This window comes from Mandrillus leucophaeus, unplaced genomic scaffold (genome assembly GCF_000951045.1).
Source record: "Mandrillus leucophaeus isolate KB7577 unplaced genomic scaffold, Mleu.le_1.0 Scaffold75, whole genome shotgun sequence".
NCBI classification, from domain to species: Eukaryota; Metazoa; Chordata; class Mammalia; order Primates; family Cercopithecidae; genus Mandrillus; species Mandrillus leucophaeus.
This window is the reverse complement of record NW_012108141.1, coordinates 684209-708618: the sequence shown is the minus strand read 5'-3', so window position 1 is coordinate 708618 and position 24410 is coordinate 684209. Positions and strand designations below refer to the sequence as shown.

General features: G+C 35.9%; 1 protein-coding gene across 2 annotated transcripts in view; it reads left to right on the top strand.

The window, feature by feature from the left end:
• BTC (betacellulin) overlaps positions 1-24410 on the top strand; it is a 62342-nt gene that overhangs the window by 16849 nt on the left and 21083 nt on the right. For both annotated transcript variants that reach the window (XM_011966157.1, XM_011966158.1), the window contains exons 2-3: positions 7611-7709; positions 22392-22509. In XM_011966157.1, the coding sequence (XP_011821547.1) occupies positions 7611-7709; positions 22392-22509 (217 nt within the window). The remainder of the gene's footprint in view (positions 1-7610; positions 7710-22391; positions 22510-24410) is intronic.

Below are 24410 nucleotides of genomic sequence, written 5' to 3'. Positions count from 1 at the left end.
ATTCACTAGATTTTTAGTTATTACTCTCTATAATCTGACTTTATCAGCTATATTTGTATTATTGAATCATTTAACCAACCAACTGAATCAGTAATCCCAACTGACATAAATGGTATGCTGAGTCACTGGCCGAACTATTCTGAAAACACAAAGAACTATGCATATAGAAGATGTCATATTTCTATTAATTAGCTGAGGCATATTAACTTCAAATTTTTTTCACAAATTAGAAAGGACATGCAGATAGACCAAGATATAGTTTTGTCTCATTAAGTACATAGGAAAAAGCATACTGTTGAATGTATGCATATATATGTGTATTCATCTTTCATAGTGTATATCAGAAACATATTTTATACATAGTGAAATCACACTATAAGTGTAGAAATTTGTCAATATCCACTTACGAGGCTGCAAATCTAGTTTCTTACCAGGGTAATTTAAATTTTTGTTCTTTTACTTCTGGTCACTTACAGCTACTATTTTTTGAGCGCTTACCCTGTGCAAGGCATTACCTAGGTTCAAAATTCATAATTTCTACCCTCCACCTTGTTTTAAGCACACAGCTAAATTTTTACCAGGCTATGTAAGTTAGGTATTATGGGCCTCAGTTTACAGAAGAGGACCCTGAAGCTCAGTGGTTGAGAAACTCAATCCTAATTATAAATGTGATGCTTAAAAGGTCCTAGGATTCAAAAACAGCTCCATTGGACCCCAAAGTTGCCTTTTCTCCATTACTCTGCACTGCTTCTCTTTAATATAAATAAAATTATAGTGGCGTGACTATGAAATATTCTTCTAATTTCTGTTTATGTTCATAGGTTGATAAATTCTTCTTTGACTTAAAGCTAGATTTTCTAATGAGACATGGAATGTGATTCTAATCTTAAATGATACGATATGACAAGGAATCACTGGATTTAGTATACATAAGTAGAAGTTTGGAACGTATCTAGGAAGATGGCCTAAATCATGAGAATATAAATGAATGGACATTTTGTGATATTATATTTATTTTTAAAATACAAAATGCACTTGGCTCTAAAAATGGAAAATTTGGCTCAGAGATGAGGCAAATACAACATACATGACTGTTTAAGTTGGTCATATATGATCTTTTTAAATAGTTGACCCAGCTGGTGTACTACTTACCTCAGCATTAGCAGTGACTTTGAGACAGCGTGTCATGCTCCTTGTCAGGCTGCCTCTTTTTGAATGCTCATATTGTTTACGCTGACTTCATTCCCCATGCTGACTGATGGGGATAATACTTTTAATACATTCTGTAATATTTAACTTGAGAATCTCAAAATGCATAAAAGTAAATACAGCCATGATTCACTGAAGTAGAATTGGGTTTATTTTCCTTTTGTCTTTAATTTTATGAGTGGAGTTGATGTTTTAAAACTATCCCCAGAAATAGGGACTAATTTCTAGTCACTTAGCAAATGCAGTTAACATTATTTTATTTTGTTTTTATTGCTTTAATGCACTTGAGAAATTCTTCAGGTCATGCAAAGCAGGGAGGTATGGACAATAGGTTGAATGAAAGAATCAGACAACAAAAAGACTGTGAAATATTTGAATGATAGGTGAAATCCGACCAAAAAAAATGTAAAAGGAAAAAGTGTAAAAACCATTTTCTTAAGGTAAAAAAAATGCAACAAAACAGAACTACAGCAATGAAAAAAGAAAACCATAAATACATTGGTTTCCGGCATTATAAAAGATAGAGGAGCTTCATTTTATGGTAAGGAGAATAAAACCCTGGTATTAATGTGACAGGCAAAAAGGGCTGCTATGTTATGGGGAGCTCCCAGTGTGGGGTCTGAAAGTCCCACTTTATTCTATCTTTACCAGACCATGTGGGATGGCACTTTATTTTGACTTTGCATTTAGAACAGGATGACAAGGCTTGTGAGGGGTCTTGATGATACCATAAAATATGATTGAAGGAACCAGGATGTTTAGCCTGAAGAAGTGAAATTCTTTCAGGAAGACTTGATAGCTGGCTTCAAGTATATGAGAATCTGTCAAGGAAAAGAAAGCTTAGACTTATTTTAGGTGACTCCAAGGAGCAGAATAAAATAACAGGAAGGCAAAAAACCAGCTCAATATAAAGAAACATTTAGAGCTTTAGAAGTAGGTGGTTAATTTTTTTGAATGAATGAATGATCATGATTGAAAGAATTGATGAATTGTCTCCTTGAAATGGCATATTTTGGAAGAGATTGTAATTTCTGTGCTGAAATTTTAAATACAGGCTTGATGAACTTTCCCAGAGGATGATTTCTGGGGAGTTGAGAGTTAATTGGTGGGAAATTTTAAACTTATAGTTTTTACTAATTCTAAATTTTAACATAACCTATGATCTTTTTGAATGGAAATCTTACTATGTTTTCTACAGCTGAGTATCATATTTTCCTTCATTTTCTTTAAAATACAATTCATACTTTCCCTGATAAAGATGATTATTTTAATAATGTACGTTCCTTTAAACGTTCTTATTTCACTGGATTTTCAGAATTCTGCTCTTAATCAGTCTTTTCTTTTCACATTGCCTTTTTTTTTTGAGAAGTCTATTCTCATGGAATTAAATTCCAGTTTATTTTCCATGATTCCCTAAAATAGAACCTGTAGCTTGGCTTTGCTCCAAAGTTCTGGATGTACACCTCATCTACTGTCTTCTAGATGAGCCACAGTCATCTCAAAGTCAGTGACCCAAACTGAATTCCTCTCTATACCCAACCTGTTTCCCTTCTGTGTACCTTGTATCTTTGTGATTGGTACCACAATCCAGACAGTTATTCAAGCAGTAGACTCTGGGGTCATCCCAGACTCCTTTTTTCCACTTCCAGTCACCAGGTCTTTCATATTTCATTTATGGCTATCCCCTATAGGCCTTTCTTCTTTTCTGCATACCCGGAGCTACAATCTTGGTTTAGGTGTGTCTGAATCACCCATGCTGATATTAAAGTAGCCTTTTCAAAATGGAAAAAATAAAAAGATGATTCTGTTGCTTCTAACTTAAAACTTTTCAGTGGTCTCAACTTAACTGCATAACAGAATCCCAACTAATCCACATGGCATTTAGGCCTTTTGTTGCCTACTTGCTTGCCAGCCTCCTCTTCCATCACAATCCCTACCCACCCACCAAACAAGCAGGAAAAGTTGTGTTGTTTCATGCCATGTCTTTTAACAAGTTATTCCTTTTGCTTACTACAAGTTCTTCCTCTTTTTTTTTTTTTTTAAGAATGCCCTGGTTAACTATGACTTTATTTATCCTTTTCTTAAAAATTAATTATATTTTTAATAAAATGATAAATATACATTTTTTAATTTAAAAAATCAGTACTAAGAGGCTTATAACAATAAATAGCAGATCTTTGCACCATACTTTTCTGCCTCTCTACTAACCACTTTTGACTCTTTTTGATGTTTCTTCTGGTATTCAACTGTTTACTGCAAATCATTTCCTTATAATGCCACTTCTTGACTTGTCAGGTTTAGACTTTATCTGCTGACCTTATCTTCTCTCATAATTCCAGGACCGATACTCAAAACATTCAAGAACTGGCACAGCACACACTGATTAGTCACAACCAGTTATCCCATATGGTATATGTGGGCTAATTACTGGCCCTGAATTTATGAACATATTTTGTTAAATTATCAATATTGACATTATTATAACCACATAAATATTATCCACTGTTGAAACAATTAACATATTATGATTATTATCTTGTTTACACTTTTTTTTGTTTTTTATAAAAGTTATTAACTGATGCTTTTAAAAATCATTTATTCCTCATTAAGAACTCATGGCAAATCTCAATTTCTCCATGAAGTCTTTGCCACTAGGCAGAGTTGATTCTCTATCCTATTACTTCTGCATTATCATCGTTGTTGTACATATTATGCTGTACCTTAAAGATTTGTGTGTCAGGCCAGGCTTGGTGGCACGTGCCTGTAATCCTGGCAGTTGGGGAGGCTGAAACGGGTGTATCACTTGAGGTCAGGAGTTCAAGACCAGCCTGGTCAACACAGTGAAACCCCATCTCTACTAAAAATGCAAAAATTAGCCAGGCATGGTGGCAGGCACCTATAATCCCAGCTACTCGGGAGGCTGAGGCATGAGAATTGCTTGAACCTGGGGGGTGGAGGCTGCAGTGAGCCTAGATTGTGCCGCTGCCCTCTAGCCTGGGAAATAGAGTGAGGCTCTGTCTCAAAAAAAAAAAGAAAAGAAAAAAGAAAAAGAAAATAAAAGTGTATGTCTATCTTCCCAGAATGTGATCTCCTTGAGGTTAATGATAATACCTGTGTCTGTTATCTTAGAGCCTTCAGTGTCTTGAGTCTTGCACCTGTGTCAAATACATAGTCTTAATAAATATTCATTGTATTATGAATGAACAGGAGTGTCCTTTTTCTTTATAGCAGCCTTTATTGTTTAGTAGATAGTTTTGTGAGCATTTATCTGGTTTCTGAGTCTCTTTTTACAGATCACAAACTCAAATACCTGTTAGGGCCTGAGTAGTTAAAATAGATAAGTGCAGGAAGCCTCATGGGTTCTGGGGCACTTAAAGGGGTCACCTGCTTCTTAGTTTCAGCCAGTTGGTGCTAGGAAAGTATCTTAGGTCTGTCTTGCCAGATCTTCCACTCTTTCAATGGAAGAAGAAAATTCAGGTTTAATATGAACTGCCTTGATTCAATTATTAAAAACTGTGAAGGTCAGGCAAATGCTTCTTCAGGCTCGCTTTGGTTCACACCCACCAACCTGTGACCTGTAGGTTGCTGGGGTGGGCAGGAAGAGGAGCAATGTATGCTCTGCTTGGTTTGGGAGGTGGCTTGGCTGAGGATTCCTCCTCCCCATGCTTTGCCTCCACCTGTGAGGACAGTAACCTCCTTTTGCCAACTGACACCAGCATGTGAAATGAGGCTTAGCAGAAGGAGCCTGGGCTGTAGCCCCCAGCCTATGGGGATGTTTGAAGGCCTCAGCAGGGTTTCAAAGGAATTGGAATTCCCTCTGTGAGTGGAATTGGAGAATAATGGGTTAAATTATAAGTGATAGTGAGAAGGCGTGCAATTGGACTGCACATTGTATAGCATGTGCCAAGTCATGTGCTCTTTTTAAAAATCAACTTAAGTTTTACAATAACCCCGAGAAGGACATACTACCATCCTCAGATTGCAGATGCAGAATCTCTATGAGATTTAGAGATTTTTTATTTTTATTTTTATTTGTTTCGTTCCCATCATTAGAAGAGATTAAGGCCTCCTATTACTGCCCATGAAGAAAACCCATGGATGGGATTTTAGAAATGAATTAAACATATTTTATTATTTTCCACTAGAAATTGCTCCTGGGATTTTTGAATATAAAGAGTTTTTTTCTTGTTCATTTATAGATTGATTCATTCAGTCTTTTAACATTTGTTGAATATTCGTTAAATTCTGTATTAGGCACCAGGATTACAAAGATGAATGATATAAAATTACTGTGCTTCAGAAGCCCTAAATGATTGTTTGTTTCTATTTGTTCCAAGTGTGAAGGAAAGGGCAGATGCTGGGAGAAAACGTGTAAATAATCTAGAAATTTGGTAGCCAAATTACAATTTACAAAAGAAATACATGAGTCACCTCTTTTTTCTTGTTGCAACAGATAAAATGTGCTTTTAGAAAGCTTCGAAAATACAAATAAGCAAAAATTAAGAAAAGTGTTGCCTTAAGGAAATTGTGAGCAACTCTCTATTTACTCATTCACCTTTTGACTATATGGATAGGTTTTTACATATGTTTGAATATCATCTTTTAATGGCTGGATAGTATTTTGTTGCATGAAGATAGTTCAATATACTTAATTAATCTATTGTCAGTTATTTAGGTAATCTATATATTTTTTTAAGCTCATCCCATTTTGTAGCTAAATGTCTTTATTTAACGTGAATTATTTCCTTAAGAAAACCATTAGCAATGTAATTACTGAATTTAAGACTTATACATTGTGTTTTCATTTGCTTTTGTGTTTTGTGTAGTGCTAAATTGTCCTCAAGGAAAGCAATACTAATTTACCCATCACCAATGGATTTGAGTTTCCGTTTCTCTTTACTGTTACCCATGCTAGGTACAATTTCTTTCTTTAAAAAAATATTCCAATTAGATAGGTAAAAAAGAGTCTCTCTTTTAAAAGACCCTTTTGAAAACTCTTGACCTTTGAATTTGCTAGCCATTGTTGCTTTCTGGTACAGTGGTAGCACTTTCTGTTATGGTTAATTGGCTCCACAGCTTGGGGGCAACTTGAGGATTTTGCGATCTAGCACATTCTATTCACCTGTGTGTTCCTGTATGTCCATGAATGTTTGTTGAATGAAATTGAATTGGAGAACATCCATATGTTTAGAAATCATTAGACGTATAAATTTCAATACAACTGGTGGACAGGCTATTTTATTCTTGTCAGTTGCATCATAATAAGTAATTTTTATTGCACATTGCTTACATACCAGCACCGTGTTAAGTGCTTTTCATAGTTATCTGGCCAAAACAGCTCTTAAACTCAAGACCAGCTAATTTCTAAGCCATCTTTCTCTTTCTTGACTTTCCTCCCTCCTCTCTTCTTTCTTTTTCTATTCTTTCCTCCTATTATTATGGACATGTTTAAGCACATACGAACTAGAGAGGACAACATAATGAACCTTGATATACCCACCATCAGCTTCAGCAATTATCAATGTGTAGCCAACCTTATTTCATCCATGCCTTTTCATCACTTCTTTGTATCCTCCTTCTCATGTTGGATTATTTCAAAGCAAACATCAGATACATCAATTTTATCCATAATTACACACACACAGACACGATATAGAACCTGTTTTTTAACCTAAACCACAATATCATTATCATACTTTAAAATATCTGTAACATTTTTTAATATTATCTAGTGTCCAGTCAGTGTCAAATTTCCCTGATTATCTCATAAGTGACCTTTTCTGCTTGGTTTGTTTGAATCAGTATCTACACAAGTACTGCACATTGTATTCTGAACCATTCTAACCACAGCATGGCATTCTTCTCTACCTTGTAAAACATGTGGCCTGTCCTTCTCAGAAACAGAGATTCTTAGCTGAAGGGATCTAAAATTTTTAAAGAATTCCCATGGATCAAATATCTCCCCAGAAAGAAGCACACTCAGTTGTTAACACCTGAGAAACGCTGGGTCTGTGTGGAATGGAGAAGGCACTTTGCTTGCCATGGAGGTTCACCAGCCACTTTCCCTGGAAATTCATCAGTATATCCACTCAGGGACTGGGAATTCAGCTGCTCTTACTTCTGCTTTTGTTATAAGGCTCTTTCACAAGCTATGGCCAAGTTTCCTCCTTAAGATCCATAGTTAGATGTAAGTGACGGTGACTTGAAAATTCATTCTTTAGCAATGAGCTGAAAATGTGCAGCATGTTGGCCTCTGTATCCCTTCTGGGAGTGAATGACTTGGAAATGGAAACCGTAGGTTGTTATTTTCATAAATGGGTGAAATGGGTGATGACTTTGATAGACTGTTTCACAATAAGCAAATTTTCATGCCTGGTTTTGGTTGTGTTTTGAACTTGAAGGTCTAGTGATCCTCCACTGTGTGGTGGCAGATGGGAATTCCACCAGAAGTCCTGAAACTAATGGCCTTCTCTGTGGAGACCCTGATGAAAACTGTGCAGGTAATGTTTCACAAACTTTATATTCAAATCTGAGTTTTAGTTTTCTGATAATAATAGTACTCATAATACTAGGTAATTGAGTACATATTGAAGTACTGGCCACTGTGCTAAAGTTCTTTATATACAGTAATTCATCACTACTCACAAAAGCCCTCTGAGCTAGATAATATTTTTTATTTTATTTCAAGGAAAAACCTACAAAGATTAAGTAACTTGCCAAAGGTCATACAGCTGGAAAATAGCAAATCTGCAATTCAAACGCAGGTCCTTCTGATTCTAGTGCCTCTGGTCAGCCACTGTATTTTGGGTCACAGATGCATGTTCCAGACTCCAGCATGTGATATCTTAGTCTGGATTCATGAAAAGCTGACATATTCTACTCAAAGTTAAATTCCTTTTTTCTTTTCTATTTCTTAGTTAAAAGAAGGGAAGAAGGCAAGGATTTTACATATTTTATCTTGGAGATGCTTGAATTAGTGTTCTGAAACTTATCAGTCTAAGGCAGGAGTTGGCCTTAGTAAAGGGTTAGGTAATAAGAGTTTTAGGCTTTGTGGGTCATGATGTCTTTGTCACAACTACTCAACACTGCCATTGTACTGTGAAAGCAGTCATAGACACTATGCAAATGAATAGGTTGGGCTCTGTTCCAATAAAACTTTAGTTAGAGAAACAGGCTGTGGGCCAGATCTGATGCTTGGACTACACTTTGCTGACCCCTGGTCTAAGGTTATGTTTGTTCTATATAGATTATATGGTCTGGTCTTCTACAGGGGTTATTTCTGACTTAAAAAAACTTCTATGAACTGGGAGTATGGTGACTTGATGTAAACTTCTCCTTTCCTAGCACTCTTGGGAAGTTGTAACAGAGCCAGGAACACACTGAGCAAGTCTTCCTGATGTGAGTCATCAGTTCCAGCCCAATTTTCCCCTTTCATCCCTCACAGTAGTGGGTGGTCAGAGGGTGCTCATCGGCTGTAGAATCTAATGGTGTCTTAGGTCATGTTTGGGTCTTGTCATCCTTGTAGGCAGAAGAACAAGGCCAACTTTATGTGTTCATGTGTTTTTCTTCAGTCTGGTTTCAAATGTCTTCAATGATGGCATTTTTTCACATTTCCCTTGGGAAATCATTCCATAATTTGATGACAGACAATGTTCCAAAATCTTCCTCATCATCATCCTAAATGTGTTTTCTAATTTTATTTTTATTGTAGTAAGAACATTTAACATGAAACCTACCCTTTTAACAAACTTAAAGTGGGCAATACAATATTGTTAACTACAGATTAGCAGATCTCTTCAAATTTATTAATTTTGCACTAACTGAAACTTTGTACCCATTGAATAGCAACTCCCCAAGCCTCCAGCAACCACCGTGCTACTATCTGCTTCCATAAATTTGGCTATTTTAGATGTCTCATATAAGTAGAGGCATTCATATTATATTTGTCTTTCTGTGACTGTCTTATTTCACTTAGCAAAATTTCTTTCAGGTTCATCCATGTTGTCACAATGGCAGTATTTTTCTCTTTTGTAAGGCTGAATAATATTCTATGTATGTACTGTACTTTCTTTATCCATTAATCTATCAGTAGACTCTTAGGTCGCTTCCATCTTTTGACTTTTATGAAATAATGCCACAATAAACATGGGAATACAAGTATCTCATTGAGATCCTGATTTTTATTAGGTCATTTGTTTTCTTGTTATTGAGTTGTAAGAATTCTTTATGTATTTTGGATATGTGTAATCAATATGTTTTGTATAGTGCTAAATTTTCCTCAAGAAAAACAGTACTAATTTACCCATCACAATGGATTTGAGTTCCCATTTCTCTTAACTGTTATAACTTCTAACCCTGTCTCTGCACAGCCCAAACTCTGTTGTTTCTTTTTCTGTGAAGAAGCTTTTTCATTTGACATAGTCCCACTTGTTTATTTCACTTTTGTCACCTGTGCTTTTGGTGTCACATCTAAGAAATCATTGCCAAGACCAATGTCAAGAAGTGTTATCATATGTTTCCTTGAAGGAATTGTACTGTTTCAGGTCTTAATATAAGTCTTCGGTCCATTTTGAGTTGATTTTTGTGTAATGCAACAAGCGAGTCCAATTTCCTTCTTTTGCATGTGTATATCTAGTTTTCAAACATCATTTATTTAAGAGACTACCCTTTCCTCTTTGTGTATTCTTAGTACCCTTTCTGAAGATCAGTTGTTCATATATTCATGGGTTTATTGTTTGGCTGTCTACTCTGTTCTATTGGTCTTTATGTATGTCTTTATACCAGTACCATGCTGTTTTAATTATTGTAGCTTTGTAATATGTTTTAAAACCAGGAAGAACGATACCTCCAACTTTGTTCTTGCTCAAGATTGTTTTGGCTATCCAGGGTCCTTTGCAGTTTCCTTTGAAATTTAAATTTAATTTTCCATTTCTGTAAAAAAAAGTCATTGGAATTTTGATAGTCAATCTATAGATCACTTTGGGTAGTATGGACATTTTAACAATATTAAATCTTTTAGGCCACAAAAACAGGATGTCTTTTTATATACTTTTGTCTTTCTAAAATTCTTTAATTAATATTTTATAGTTTTCAGTGTACAAGTCTTTCATTTATTTAGTTAAGTTTATTCCTAGGTGTTTTATTCTTTTAGATGCTATCATAAGTTAGTTTATTTTTTACTTTGCTTTTTGAACCGTTTGTGATTAGTGTATACAAATACAACTGTTTTTTCATGTTTATTTTGTATCCTACAACTTTGTGAATTTGTAAATTAGTTCTTACAGTTTGTGTGTATTTGTATATGTGTGTGTGTCTGTGTGTAGTCTTTAGAATTTTATATGTTTAAGATCATGTCATCTTCAAGTAGAGATAAAATTCTTTTTTTCCAATTTAGATTCCTTTTATTTTATTTTTTCCTAATTGCTCTGACTAGGACTTCCTGCACTATGTTGAATGGAAGCAGTTAGACTGGACATTCTTGTCTTGCTCCTGATCTTAGAGGAAAAGCTTTGTAATTTTTTACCATTAAGTACCATGTTAGTTGGGGGTTTACATATAAGGCCTTTCTTATGTTGTGGTAATTTCCTTCTATTACTAGTTTGTTAAAAGTTATTATGAAGGGGTGTTGAATTTTGTCAAAATGAATTATGAATGAGTCTATATTCATTAAAGACATTGCCCTGTAGTTTTCTTTTCTTATAATGTCTTTGTTTAACTTTGGTATCAGGGCAATCCTGGCTTCGTAAAATGTTTTTGGAAGTGTTTCTTCCTCTTCAATTTTTTGAAAGAGTTTAAGGATTGGAATTATATATTTAAATGTTTGATAGAATTCACTAGTGGAGGCATCTGGACCCGGGCCTTTATTTGTGGAGGCTTTGGATTGTGACCAATTTCCTTATTAGTCATAGGTCTGTTCATATTTTCTGTTTCTTTATGATTCAATCATGGCTGGTTGTTTGATTCTAGGTATTTATCTCCTTCTTCTTGGTTATTCAATTTTCATAGTAGTCTAATATAATCCTTTTTATTTCTGTGACATCAGTTCAAAAAGCACAAAATAATAGAAAAAGCTTATAGAATAAGATATAAAGAAAATATTTTTGTAGAGCTGTACAGTGTGTTTGTGTTTTCAGCTGTTATTACAAGAGTCAAAGGAGAAATTAATAAAAAAGTTTATGCAATAAAAAGTTATAGTAAATTAAAGTTAATTATTGAAGAAAGAATTTTTTTATAATGCAAATGTATTGTAGCCTAAGAGTACAATGTTTATAAAGTCTACGGTGGTTGATGATAATGTCCTAGGCCATCATGTTCACTCACCACTTACTCACTGACTTACCTAGAGCAGCTTCTAGCCTCTCAAGCTCCTTTCATAGTAAGTGCCTTATATAGATATACTATTTGCAAACTTTTATATCATATTTTTACTGTACCTTTTCTGTGTTTAGATACAAAAATACTCACCATTATGTTATGATAGTCTACAGTATTCAGTACAGTAACATGCTATATAGGTTTGTAGCCTCAGAGCAATAAACTATACCATATAACTAAGGTGTGTATAGGCTACACCATCTAGGTTTGTGTAAGTACACTCTATGATGTTTGCTCAATGAAAAAACTGCCTAATAACGCATTTCTCCAAACATATTCCTGTCATTAAGTGATGGATAACTATATATCATCCTAGTCCTTTCTGGCCTACAAGGTTTCTGCTGAGAAATCCACTGAGTGTGATGGAGGTTCCTTTGTGCATGAAAAGTAATTTTCATCTGACTCCTCTCAAAATTGTCTGTTTATTTTGAACTTTTGACAATTTGATTGTGAGGGGTCTTGGTGTGGATTTCTTTGGGTTTATGTTTTTGAAATTTGTTGGTCTTCTGATTATGTATGTATATTTCTTTCCTTAGATTTGGTAAGTTTGGGGCATTATTTCTTTGAATAAGCTTTCTGCCCCTTTCTATTTTTCCTCTTAGACTACTATCAGATATATATTGGTCTGCCTGTAGTTATGGTGTTTCATAAGTCCTTCAAGCTTTTTCACTTTTTAAAATTCTTTTTTAATTTTTGCTCCTATGATTGTATAATTTCCAATTATCTGTCTTGAAGTTTGCTAATCCTGTCTTTTGCTTGACACAGTCTGCTGTTGAACCCATCTATTGAATTTTCCAGCTTAGTTACTGAATTACCCAGCTTGAAAATTTATGTTTGATTAAAAAAAAATTTTCTACCTCTTTCTTGAAAATTTCACTTTGTTCATGTATTGTTCTCCTGTCTTCATTGAGCATCTTTATGATAGTTATTTTAAATTCTCTGTCAAATAAATTATACATCTTCATTTCATTAGTGCTTTTTTTTTTCTCTTTAGGATATATTTACCCGTTCCTTCATTTTTCTTAACTTGCTGTGTTGGTGTCTGTGCATTAGAGAAAACAGCTACCTCTCCTCTCTTCATGGACTGGCCTTATGAAGGAGACTCTCATTAATCAGTCTGGTTGAAGACTTGGGGGCCCTTCGAGGCTTTGTGCTAGTCCAACTCTCTTTGTTCTGAGATCTAGGAACTTTTCTTCTGATCATGCGGTGCTGTGTTAGGGGTAGGGATTATGATGAGAGACTGTCTCAGATTTTTTTACCTTCTTCAATGTGGCTACTTTTGCATTCGCTTAGAGGACAGGAGCTTCTCAACTATTTTCTGAATTTCTTACAAAAGAATTTGTCTTTATTTTGTAATGTTGACTCAGTGTGTTTGTGGAGGGTAGGATAGTTGGAGGCTTTCTATTCTGCCATCTTGATGATGTTACTCCTCTTTTTTCTTTTCTTTAAAACAGTTTTTATTTCAATAGTTTTGGAGGAATGCCCATCAATGATAGACTAGATAAAGAAAATGTGGCACATATACACCATGGAATACTATGCAGCCTTAAAAAAGAATGAGTTCATGTCCTTTGCAGGGACATGGATGAAGCTGGAAACCATCTTTCTCAGAAAACTAACACAGTAACAGAAAACCAAACACCACATGTTCTCACTCATAAGTGGGAATGGACACAGGGAGGGAAACATCACACATCAGGGCCTGTTGGGGGACGGGTGGCAAGGGGAGGGAGAGCATTAGGACAAATACCTAATGCATGGGGGGCTTAAAACCTAGATGACTGGTTGATAGATGCAGGAAACCACCGTGGCATGTGTATACCTATGTAACAAACCTGCACATTCTGCACATGTATCCCAGAACTTAAAGTAAAATTAAAAAAATAGTTTTGGAGGTACGGGTGGTTTTGGTTGCATGGATAAGTTCTTCAGTGGTGATTTCTAAGATTTTAGTTCACCCATCACCCAAGCAGTGTACACTATATCCACTATGCAGTCTTTTATCCCTCACCCTGCTCCCAATCTTCCCCTCTCAGTCCCCAAAGTTTATTATAGCTTTCTTGTGCCTTTGCATCTGATATTGTTTGACTGTGTCCCCACCCAAATCTCACACTGAATTGTAATAATCCCCAGGTGTCAAAGGCAGCAGGGCCAGGTGGAAATAATTGATTCATGGGGGCGATTTCCCCCATACTGTTCTCATAGTATTGAATAAGTCTCATGAGTCCTGTTGTTTTTATAAACGGGAGTTCCCCTGCACAAGCTCTCTTGCCTGCTGCCGTGTAAGACATGACTTTGCTCCTCAATCACTGTCTACCATGATTGTGAGGCCTCCCCAACCGTGTGGAACTGTAAGTTAATTAAACTTCTTTCCTTTATAAGTTACCCAGTGTTGGGTATGTCTTTATTAGCAGCATGAGGACAGATTAATAGAGCATCTTTATAGCTTATCTCCCACTTATAAGTGAGAACATACACTATTTGGTTTCCCATTCCTGCATTACTTCTCTTAAAATAATGGCCTCCAGCTCCATCGAAGTTGCTACAAAAGACATTATTTTGTTCCTTTTTATGGTCAGGTAGTATTTCATGGTGTATATAAATCACATTTTCTTTATCCATTCATTGGTTGATGGGCGCTGTTTTCTAATTCTTTATGTACTACAAATGGATGTAGTTTTTATATGTCTCTCTAATACCCTTTAACAAAAAGAGGGGTCTAAGAAAATCCTTGAACAGAATAATCACCAATCTCTCACTCTAAGCCATTTTGTTGTCTTAGGCAGCTTTCTGCTTCCAGCACCAAAATTTTCATTTTCGAAGTCTATGCCCATCAATGCAGACCTTCCCATCACACGTCTTCCATAGTAACTCAGTGACAAGTTGCAGCCTGCATGGTCTTAGCGTGCCACAGGTCTAATCATTCACTGTGTAAAAGCCGGTTTCCCACAGTGTAGAGGCTACAGTATAAGATCTTTATTTTTAATTTTTTAAAATTTAATTACTTGTTTTAGCATTATTTGCATAGTTTTAGCTTTTAAATTTATCTCTAATTTTTTCTCTGGAGGATCACTGAGGAAGTAGTTATTTTTGTTCACCCACTCAAATCCATAATTTTCTCTGAATTAGTTGTAATTTCTTTTCTGAGACATAGTCTGGGGACATGTCCAAATAATTATTTTTTGGTATATTTTCTGTTTTCTTTAAAATTTATTATGATTATTTTTAATTGACACAATAATTATACATATTTATAGGATACAGTGAGCTATTTCAACACATGTATACAATGTGCAATGATCAAATCAGGGTAATTAGCACGTATCTATCACCTCAAGCATTTATCGTTTTTATGTGTTGAAAATATTCAAAATCTTCTCTTTCAGTTATTTCAAAATATGCAGTAAATTATTGTTAATTATAGTTATCCCACAGTGTTAGAGAACATTAGAACTTTATTTCTCCTATCTAACTATAATTTTGTATCCTGCAACCAATCTCTGGCTATCTCCCCACCCCCTCAGCATCCATGAAAAGCGAAATTTATTAATCTCTGATTCTTTTTTATCACTATTGCTTGTATGTTCCCTTTCCCTCCCATTCAGGAGGTTAAGCCTGCATTTATAGATCTTATAAATATTTTAGTAAAATTATTGTAAATTTTGTAAATGATTTTACAAATATTAAATATAAACGTATTATTTACAAATAAATGTAAAAGCTGAAAACTATGCAAATAAGGCAAAAGTGAGTTTTTGACTTAAAAAAATTTAAAATAGAGACCATATACTGTAATCTCTACATGGGGAAACTTTCTTTTACACCATGAGTGATTAGGCCTGTGGCATGCTAAGACCATGCAGGATGCAACTTGTCACTGGCTTACAATAATTTTAAGAAAATATTATTTGTAAATTATTTTAGTAAAGTTATTGGCATAATTAAGATACAAATACAGTAGTGATTTGGTGGAAGATCACTTTGCTTAAATATCACAATAATAATATAATGTCAGAAAAATTATTTTGTATTTTCCTATGTAGGATATAGAATTTTTTCTTGCAAATGGGCTTAAAAACATAGTTACACATTTTACTATTTGGGGAATATTATCTAGAGATGGATAGAAGACAGACTTCAACATGGCTGTATGTTGAGAAATCAATGAGAAACCAGAAATACAGAGCAAAAATGCTTAATTATTTCTTTGGTTTACTCTTCTTCTCCTAGTAGCCTATTAGAAAACAGAAGACAAACAAAAAACATCTCAAGAACACAATTCTAGAGGTGTTGAAAATCAATTGATTTGATTTTGAAAATTTTAATCAAGGATGGAGCTTCTTGAAATTTTTGTGGCATTGAGTAGCATTATTTATGTTACTACTGTCCTTTCACATTATCAGGCTAAAATAACTGTATTACCTTAAAATATCGGGTAAAATTAATAGGTAGACTATGCTAAATATCTTTGAGCTTGATCTCTCAGAATCTAAGGTAGATGGGCCTACTCTTATATGATGGTCACGATAGCATTAATTAACTTATTTAAATCAATTTTCTTCCCCTTTCCACCCTCCTTCTCATTCTCCTTCCCTCTTTACTTTTTTGTTTCCTTCCTTCCTTCAGCCCTCCTTTCGTTCCTTTATTTGGTGATTTATTTTATTATACTTTATTCCTTTGGGGTATAGCATCATCATCAACAATTATACTTTTAACAAAAAGATAGCATCCATCATCTATTTATCTCCTACTATGTGCCAAGGACTGTTCTGAGTGTTTTATGTATATAAATTCATTTAATCCTATGGGGTACCTACATTACTCCCTTTTTCAAATGAAGACACTGCGGCACAGAGAGATAAAGTAATTTGTTCAAGATCACACAGTAAACAAAGTAGCCTGACATGAATTCAGAGACATCATCTCTCTAGAAAGTGTGTTGTTAATCACCATGCTAAACTGCTTAGAATCAGGTGGGAAGATCAAAATGTGGAACGTGTGAGAAAAATGCTAAAAATAATAAGAATAACAATCATTTCCTGAAGGTAAAGTGCAAATGAGAACAGTAGGTTCTTGAAAAATAAATGAATAGGATGCCGGAACAAATCTTCTGTACTGACTGTATCATTTTCTAACCTGAGTGTTGCATTCATTCATCTTACTAATATTTATGAGCACCTACTATGCAGCAGGCTGTCGTCCAGGTGTCAGGGGTGCAAAAATGAACAGTGGTCAAATATGAAGTCAGAAAGGTAATGGAGAATGAGAGGTAATGAGTACGGTATAACAGAGCCTTGCCAAGGAGTATAAGGCCTTCAGCTTTTTCTCTGAGTGAGTTTTAATGGCATTACTCTGGTTTTTGTATGCAGATTTGATAGTCAAGTGGGCAAAGGCAGAAGGAAAGAGACTAGCTAAAGGTGTTGTCATAGAAGTGATTTCCAGCCTGAGACGCTACTTGGCTCAGACCAGGGTAGTGGAGATCATGGGAATATTCTGCATATATTTTGAATGAAGCCAATAGGGTTTGTTGATGCATTGGATGTAGGGTAAGAGAGAAATAAGTCAAGATAATTCCAAGATTTTTGGCTGAAATAATGTAAGAATGGATATTATTTACTGAGATAAGGAAAGACCAAGTTTCAACGGGAAAATCAAATATTCTATTTTGAAAGTGTTAAGTTGAAATGTCAGTTAGATCTCCAAGTGAAGATGTTAGTGGGACAGTTGGGATTGAAGGATGATATCTAAGATGTAAACTAAATTTAGAAATTGTTATCATAAAGTTGTGTTTAGGACAGGAGACTTCATGAGCTTACCCAGGAAGGAGAAGAGATGAAAGAGTATCCAGCCCTGCTGTATCTGCAAAATTTTAGAGGTTGAGGGAGGCGAGGAGGAACCTGTAAAGAAGAATGAGCAAAGGATTCATCATGCACACAAGAATTCTATAGCATGCATTCTTGAAAAACAAGGGAAAGATAAGTTTTCTTCCTGTCCCTTCATCTTTATTTGCCTCTAGCCATGAATATTTTTAAACATATGCAAAGATACCCATGCTTCAACATTGATTCTTTTTTTTTCCACCAAAGGGATTAAATGAAAAAGGGCAGCTCTGGGTGAAGGCCCATTCCTATAAGCTCAGAAATGGTTGCCAGGGCCTTCTTAGTTAAAAGACATGCTATTCTGTCCATATCGCACCACTGAACTCCTATATAAGCAAATTCTAGTAGCTCAAAAAAAGTTAACATGTACCTCTGTGAGATGTAATGTCCCCTTTCACTTTTCTGGAGGAAATGTCATTGGATGTAAGACAAATGGGAATCCTCAATTAAAATAAATTTTCAAAGTTTGTATTTCTTCAAGGACACTGTGAATTTACATTTCCCTGACCAGAGATAGCTGGCAAGACAAAAAAGAAAATTAACTTTAAATATATAAAACTTTCTTCTTCACATTTTGGCCTAAGAGGTTTGTAAAAGGAGGAAATCCCTATTGGGAAGATGCCTGGAAGCCAAGGAGTAAAATAATAAAGCCCTAGGCTCTACTTCCTATCTGTGTGGGAGTATGAATTTATAGTTGTTTTTCTTCCTCAGTCTCCTTGTTAACACCTGTGAGACATCTATTTCAAAGTTTAGCCTTTCCCTTTACATTTGTACATACAGATTTAACTATGCATCTAACAACGGAGCTAGAGACACTATAAGGCTATAACCATTATAATAGGTATTACGAAAAAGCACTGTAATAACAGTTGTAGTACTGATTGACCTTTGAGTTGACTTCAGAATACAGTTGCTGATATTAATGTCATCTACAAAATTATTAAATACATTTGAATGAACACTGTTAGAATAAATAAGCAAAGGTTTTATGAAAGATACACTTAATGGATCTACTCCTCAGAGTTTTAGTCACAAAGGCATCACAAAGCCTCTTTTGTCTTGAGAACTAGAATCATATAGAGACTAAGGAACTATCCTATGTTTAATCAAAATGTCATCAAATTGAGGAAAATTCCATATGGAAACTAAGTCATTTAGGTGTCTACTGTATTCCTCCACTTTGGCTTAGCCCAAGGGAATCTAGTACATCTCATCTAACTACCCATATGACCCAAGGAGGATGACTACTTCTTGTTTAATTGCTGTGTGATCTAAGAAAGATGTCCCTGCTTCCGATTCCTTTTGCAAACCTTAGAGTTAGGTTTTTACATCCACTGACCTGCAGTAATCCTAATCGTTTCTTATTTAATTGGTGTTTAGCATCTTTGGAATATAGAGTCTTATGAAGAGATCGATATATATTACTTGTGGTGCCCATCCACTTATGAGATTGTGTTGCAGCCTGACCCACTAGTGGATGTACTTTTCCAGTGAAATTCTCTGGGACAGGGGTATGTTTTGTTTTTGGAATTTGAGTTGCAAAAGCGTAATGTGGGAGGAAAAAAGATCAATTGCATTCCACCACCTCTAGGATCAGAGGGATATTTCTGGTTGCTACCTTGCTACATTTTCAAGACTATGTCATTCACTTTACAACAGAGAAACACAACACTTAGGACATATCCCTCTTTTGTCATAGGATTAACTTTTCCTTCTTCTTGATAAATATCTCTGGAATGGAAGGGTATATTCACCCTCCTGTGCCCTATATCATCAGGTCTCATGACAGGCAGAAAACATTGGGTTCCATAGTTCAATTTTTAGATAACATGAACTTTATGAATACTGGATTATAAGGAACTGAAATTTTAGGTGCCGTTCAAAAAAAAAAAAAAAAGAATGCTGATAAGCTTTCTCATTTTGACAAGGACAGGATGATCCCATCTGGGTTTGTATGTGTATGTGTGTGTGTATGTGTATTTATGTGTATGTGTGGCAATATGTGTGATTTATTTTGCTTTCAGGTTTTAAAGTTCCATAAAGAAATCACTGGACATTTTCTGCCTGGTGGCATGGAAATGTTTTAAAATCTAAATAATGTTGGGAATATTTAAGAGCATGCTTACTTGGCAAAGGAGAGAGCTCTGTGAGCGATCAAAACAAGACCTGGCAAACATTTCCTTGGCATAGATTTGTGCTGCTTGGATGAACGAAGGCTGATCAAATCACTGGATTCAGCAGCTGCTGGTTAATTTGCTTTTTGGTATCATACTCTGCATGGTGTTTATCAAAAGCCTGGGTGCATTTAAAGGTACACAGCAACTAGAGAAATAAGTAAAGATTAGGATATATAGCCAAATGACTTTGATATTTAAAGATAGGTATGCTTTGCAAATCTGGAAAGGTCTTTCTGGTTCATACAAGATCTGTCATTAAGTCTGCTGCCTCTTGAGTTAATCTCCTTCCCCTCCATCTCCTTAGCCCAGACTCTTATCGCATGTGTCTCTTTGCCCCCACTAAGAGCCCAGTCTATACTCTCCTATATAATATGGCGACAAAATGCTCCACAGTTTAAAGTATTTTTATATATACCATTTAATTTTATCCATAGTAATCATCTTCAGCTCTCTCTTGCTTTGTGTTTCAAGTGTAAACACTTCAGCCTACTGACATCTGAGGTTTCTAACTTTCATTCACAGCCATTCTTTGCTATTCTCCTTCAGGATCCTTCCATTTCAGTGAAATGTGCCTCCCACTACCTGCACTAGACCTGCATATTCTTGACTCTGTGCCTTTGCTATTGACATTCTCCATAAATCAATTGCTTGTTCACCTCCTCTAAAAAATCTACATTTTCCATTCATTTCTCTTTGATTAGGTCAACATTCTTCACACTCATATGAGATTGCTGTTAGAATTGCCAAGATTTTAAGATTCTTGGATTAACTCATTTGCTGAGGAGATTGCTGTCCCAGGAATTCTGCTATGAACTTCTACATATCTTTTTTTATTGCGTCTCTCAACAGCCCTTCAATGTAGATGTTATCATGTCTATCTTACAGATGAGGAAACAAAGGTTCAGACAGCCTAATTAGCTTGCCCAGACTCATGCAGCTAATGAAAGGCGGAGTTGAAAATTAAACACAAATTTTCTTTCTCTGAATCCAGTGTTCTTTCCACTGTTTTCAATGTACTAAAACTATTATCTGGTTATGATGGTTGTTCTTGCCAGTTAATTGCTTATTCTTGTTTTTTGTTTGTTCTAATCTACCAATTTAAATAATAAGATAGGGTATCCTTTATTTCTTTGATGTTTTCTACTGCCTATTACAGAGCTCTGGAAATGGAAACACTCAACAAATGGAAGCTGACATCAATTTATTTGTCAAAATACACAGGTCTTTGTCTTTGATACATTTTGTAGTTATTTCTGGAAGAAATTTCAGTCCTTCTGATAAGTCTCATTGGTTGACATGTATCAAGCAAATATCTGGCATGTAGTTCAAGCAGCCAGCATAGGCGGTTATCAAGTCACCAATCAAACCAGGTTAGCCAGTTCCTCAGTGAGATTCTGCCATCCCCTGAAACTCTGCACTGTGACCTGGAATCACAGGAATTTGCAGTGTATAGATCATCCTAAGTCCTTTGAGATTCCTCTCTCTGGTGGCCTGGGGCAATTATATGTACCCTTTTCATAATATTAATTAAGATGTTTAGTAGTCATTGCTATTCATAAAATGATTATTCAATGTCATTGGGATGACAGGTGCCATACCAAACCTAACGTGACATGCCCTTCTGACATGAACACACTATGGTCCTCCTGGCTCCACAGGCGCCTGGATCCTGCAAGCTGTTGGTTATACCATGAACATGGAAAGTTTGACCCTGGGCTGGAGCTGGCTCGTTAGTTGTTTTCTGTGGGTGTGGGCATACGTCCCTTGTAAATTAACAGACAAAACAGCTAGTTAGTATTTCTGTTCTGTTTCTCTTGATGATTGTTATTTACTGAAATTTTACATGTCAGTGATGGGGAAATGCTACATGTTACTACCCTCAGTTGAAAAATTAGGCAATCAAACCCCTAAAAGGGTAAGGCAAGGAAGTCAGTTCAGGAGTGAAATCCAGAGTATGAAGCTTTCAGTATTTTCCTCCTCCTTCAGAACAGCAGAAAGAATTCATGGGCCAAATGAGAGACACAATTGCCCACGGAGGCAGGTGTGACTTCTGCATGCATCAGGCTGAGAGTCAGTGACAGACACCTGGTGAGCGGCTGGCTCAACAAAATGCCAGAGTGTATGTGGCAGTCAAGATCGTGGACTCAGTGGCACACTCCCTGGGTTTGAGTCCCAGTTCTGCCACTTTCTATCTGTGTGATCTTGGAAGGTGACTTAACCTCCATGTGTTGTGCTTTGTACATCCGTAAATTGGAGATTCAAATGGTGCTTACCTCACAAGGCTATTATGAACATTAAATGAATAATATACAAAAAGCAAACAGACCAGCATCTAGCACCCAGGAAATACTATGGAAGTGTTTAAGTTAAACAACCACAACCAAACCCCAAAACCAACCAAACAAAAAACCTCTCTTCTCTAGCATGGCTCTGATAGCGTTCATGGAATGAAAGCCTTCTTCTTCTTATACTTGTGTTTTACCCTTTAAATGACACTAAAGTTTCTGAAAGGTAGGTTGAAGTCAATTCTTAATTAAAGTAGGTAACATTCTCACCATGATCCCCATTGTCCAATCTCCAGAGCTATTTTGGAGTCACAAAAGTCTGAATTCTATCCCAATGCAGAGAGAAAGAAAAATGAGAGATTCAAATATATTCTACAGAGAAACTGGCAGCAAGATAGGAATATGATTCTATTTACAAGAGAATATTTAAAAAGAGTTGATTTATTGAACTTTTTCTCATTTTTCAGCTACCACCACACAATCAAAGCAGAAAGGCCACTTCTCTAGGTGCCCCAAGCAATACAAACATTACTGCATCAAAGGGAGATGCCGCTTCGTGGTGACCGAGCAGACGCCCTCCTGTGTGTAAGTGGAGTGTCCTCAGCCAGCAAGCAAAAGGGTGCAGAATGGTGCCCGCCTGGGGCTTGCCAGGACTGGAAAGTGTGAGCTAACCATGCCATCTGTCCGAACACAGTTCTGCCTGGTTCTGCCCCCAGCCACTTGTTTAGGGGCCCACTCAGCAACTACTTATGGAGAAACTGACGCACACTTTCCTCCTGAAATATGAGTATGTGAGAGTTCAGCTTCACTTCCGGGCTGGGCAGTGTCCTCTAATTTCTTGCGCCAGCAGAACTGATTCTTTTCAGCTCAAATAATCTCCTGGGTGGTTCAAATGGAAATGAATTATTCTGGCAAGTGTTAGGTGGTTTATAGTTAGTGTAAATACGAGGAAATTCCTGCCAAATTAAGAGCTACTTTTGAAGGTGTCAGTTAAGTGCAAGGAATTAGTCTTATTTATAAATAAGAGATTAGCGAAGCCTGTTTAGTACAGTGGGGAATTGGGAGAAGAGTTTTCTTTTCAGCTCTTTGTATTTGAGCCTCGTTCAGTTTTACTCAGGCATACACAACTTTCTTTTTGCATCTTTTAAATATGTGTTTTCTTCTAAAAGGATGTCCCACTAATGTGCTTCCTGGGACCTTTCCTTAGAGAAGTGGAAGGTGATTCTCCAAGTGCAATTTTGACTTAAAGTTCATAGAACGTTTATGTTCTTCTGCATAGTTGCCCCAGTATATAAGTGTTCTTCTCATAAGTTTCTCAGAAAAATGATTCCAAATCCTAATTTTTTGGACACTTTAAGGGTCATAAACTTTTAAAAAACTTAAATATATTTAATTTTAAAAAGAAATATGCGTGGATAATACTTGGAGGCAGATAACAATTGCTAATGTAAGAAAATAAGGAAGTGTGTGTGCGTGTGTGTGTGTGTGTGTGTGTGTGTGTTGAGAGGGATAGATCTAATTTTTAAAAAAATTCATTTAATTGCTCCCTGGTTTGGAAGCATATATTGAATTTTAAAAATATTAATGATCTTTAACTTAATACATTTTCGTGATTGGTTCCTATGTCTGCAGATTTATTGTTCTTTGATATTGCTGCCATCTAAAATGAAAATCACAATGTGTAATCTACCTGCCTAGGATCAACACACAGATTGTTCCCTTCAATGTAAAGTTTACGCTTGATTTCTTAGCCTTCCTAGATCACCTGATCCTGGCTTAATTTTTTAGCTATATCTCACCATATTCCTAAATGCTCTTCTAAAATTCTACATTTCATTTCATGATTTATTATATGCTCTTCTCGTAGCCTAGAAAGCTTATTCTTGCTATGGTTTAAGATGCACTGCACTCATCATCTCCTTGTGCACCCCTTCACTGACTTCCTCCTTCTCAGGCATACACCCAGGTCTGACTTAGATGGCCTTCCCCTGTGATCTAACCACACCTCTATGAAAGCTCTTATCCACTGGAGCATAACTGGTGGTTTCTTTCAATGTGCCTTCTGTGACTGTGAGCTGCTATAGGGCAGGGCTCATGGCTTATTCATTTTTGTATTTCAGTGTCAAACACAGCCCTCAGAATTTACTAGGTGCACAAGAAATGACTGATGCATGAACAAATAGTGCCTCTATTACAGTCCATCTAATACTACACTAAATTTCCAGACCAAGGCCTTAATCTGAACGGAACATCTTCTTAGTAGAGGAATAATACACAGTCAATGGGAAGCAGAAGATCATAACAGACGGGGCACAGATTTTGGAGTCAGATATACCTAAAGTAAGATTTTGTTTTCCCCAATTATAAGCAGTGTTAACAGTGGGTCAGTTACCTTTTCTGAGCCTCAGTTTTATCATCTACAAGGAGTAATAATACTGTCCTGTCAAGTGGTGAAGATAGCAAAATAATAAATGCAAAAAACACTA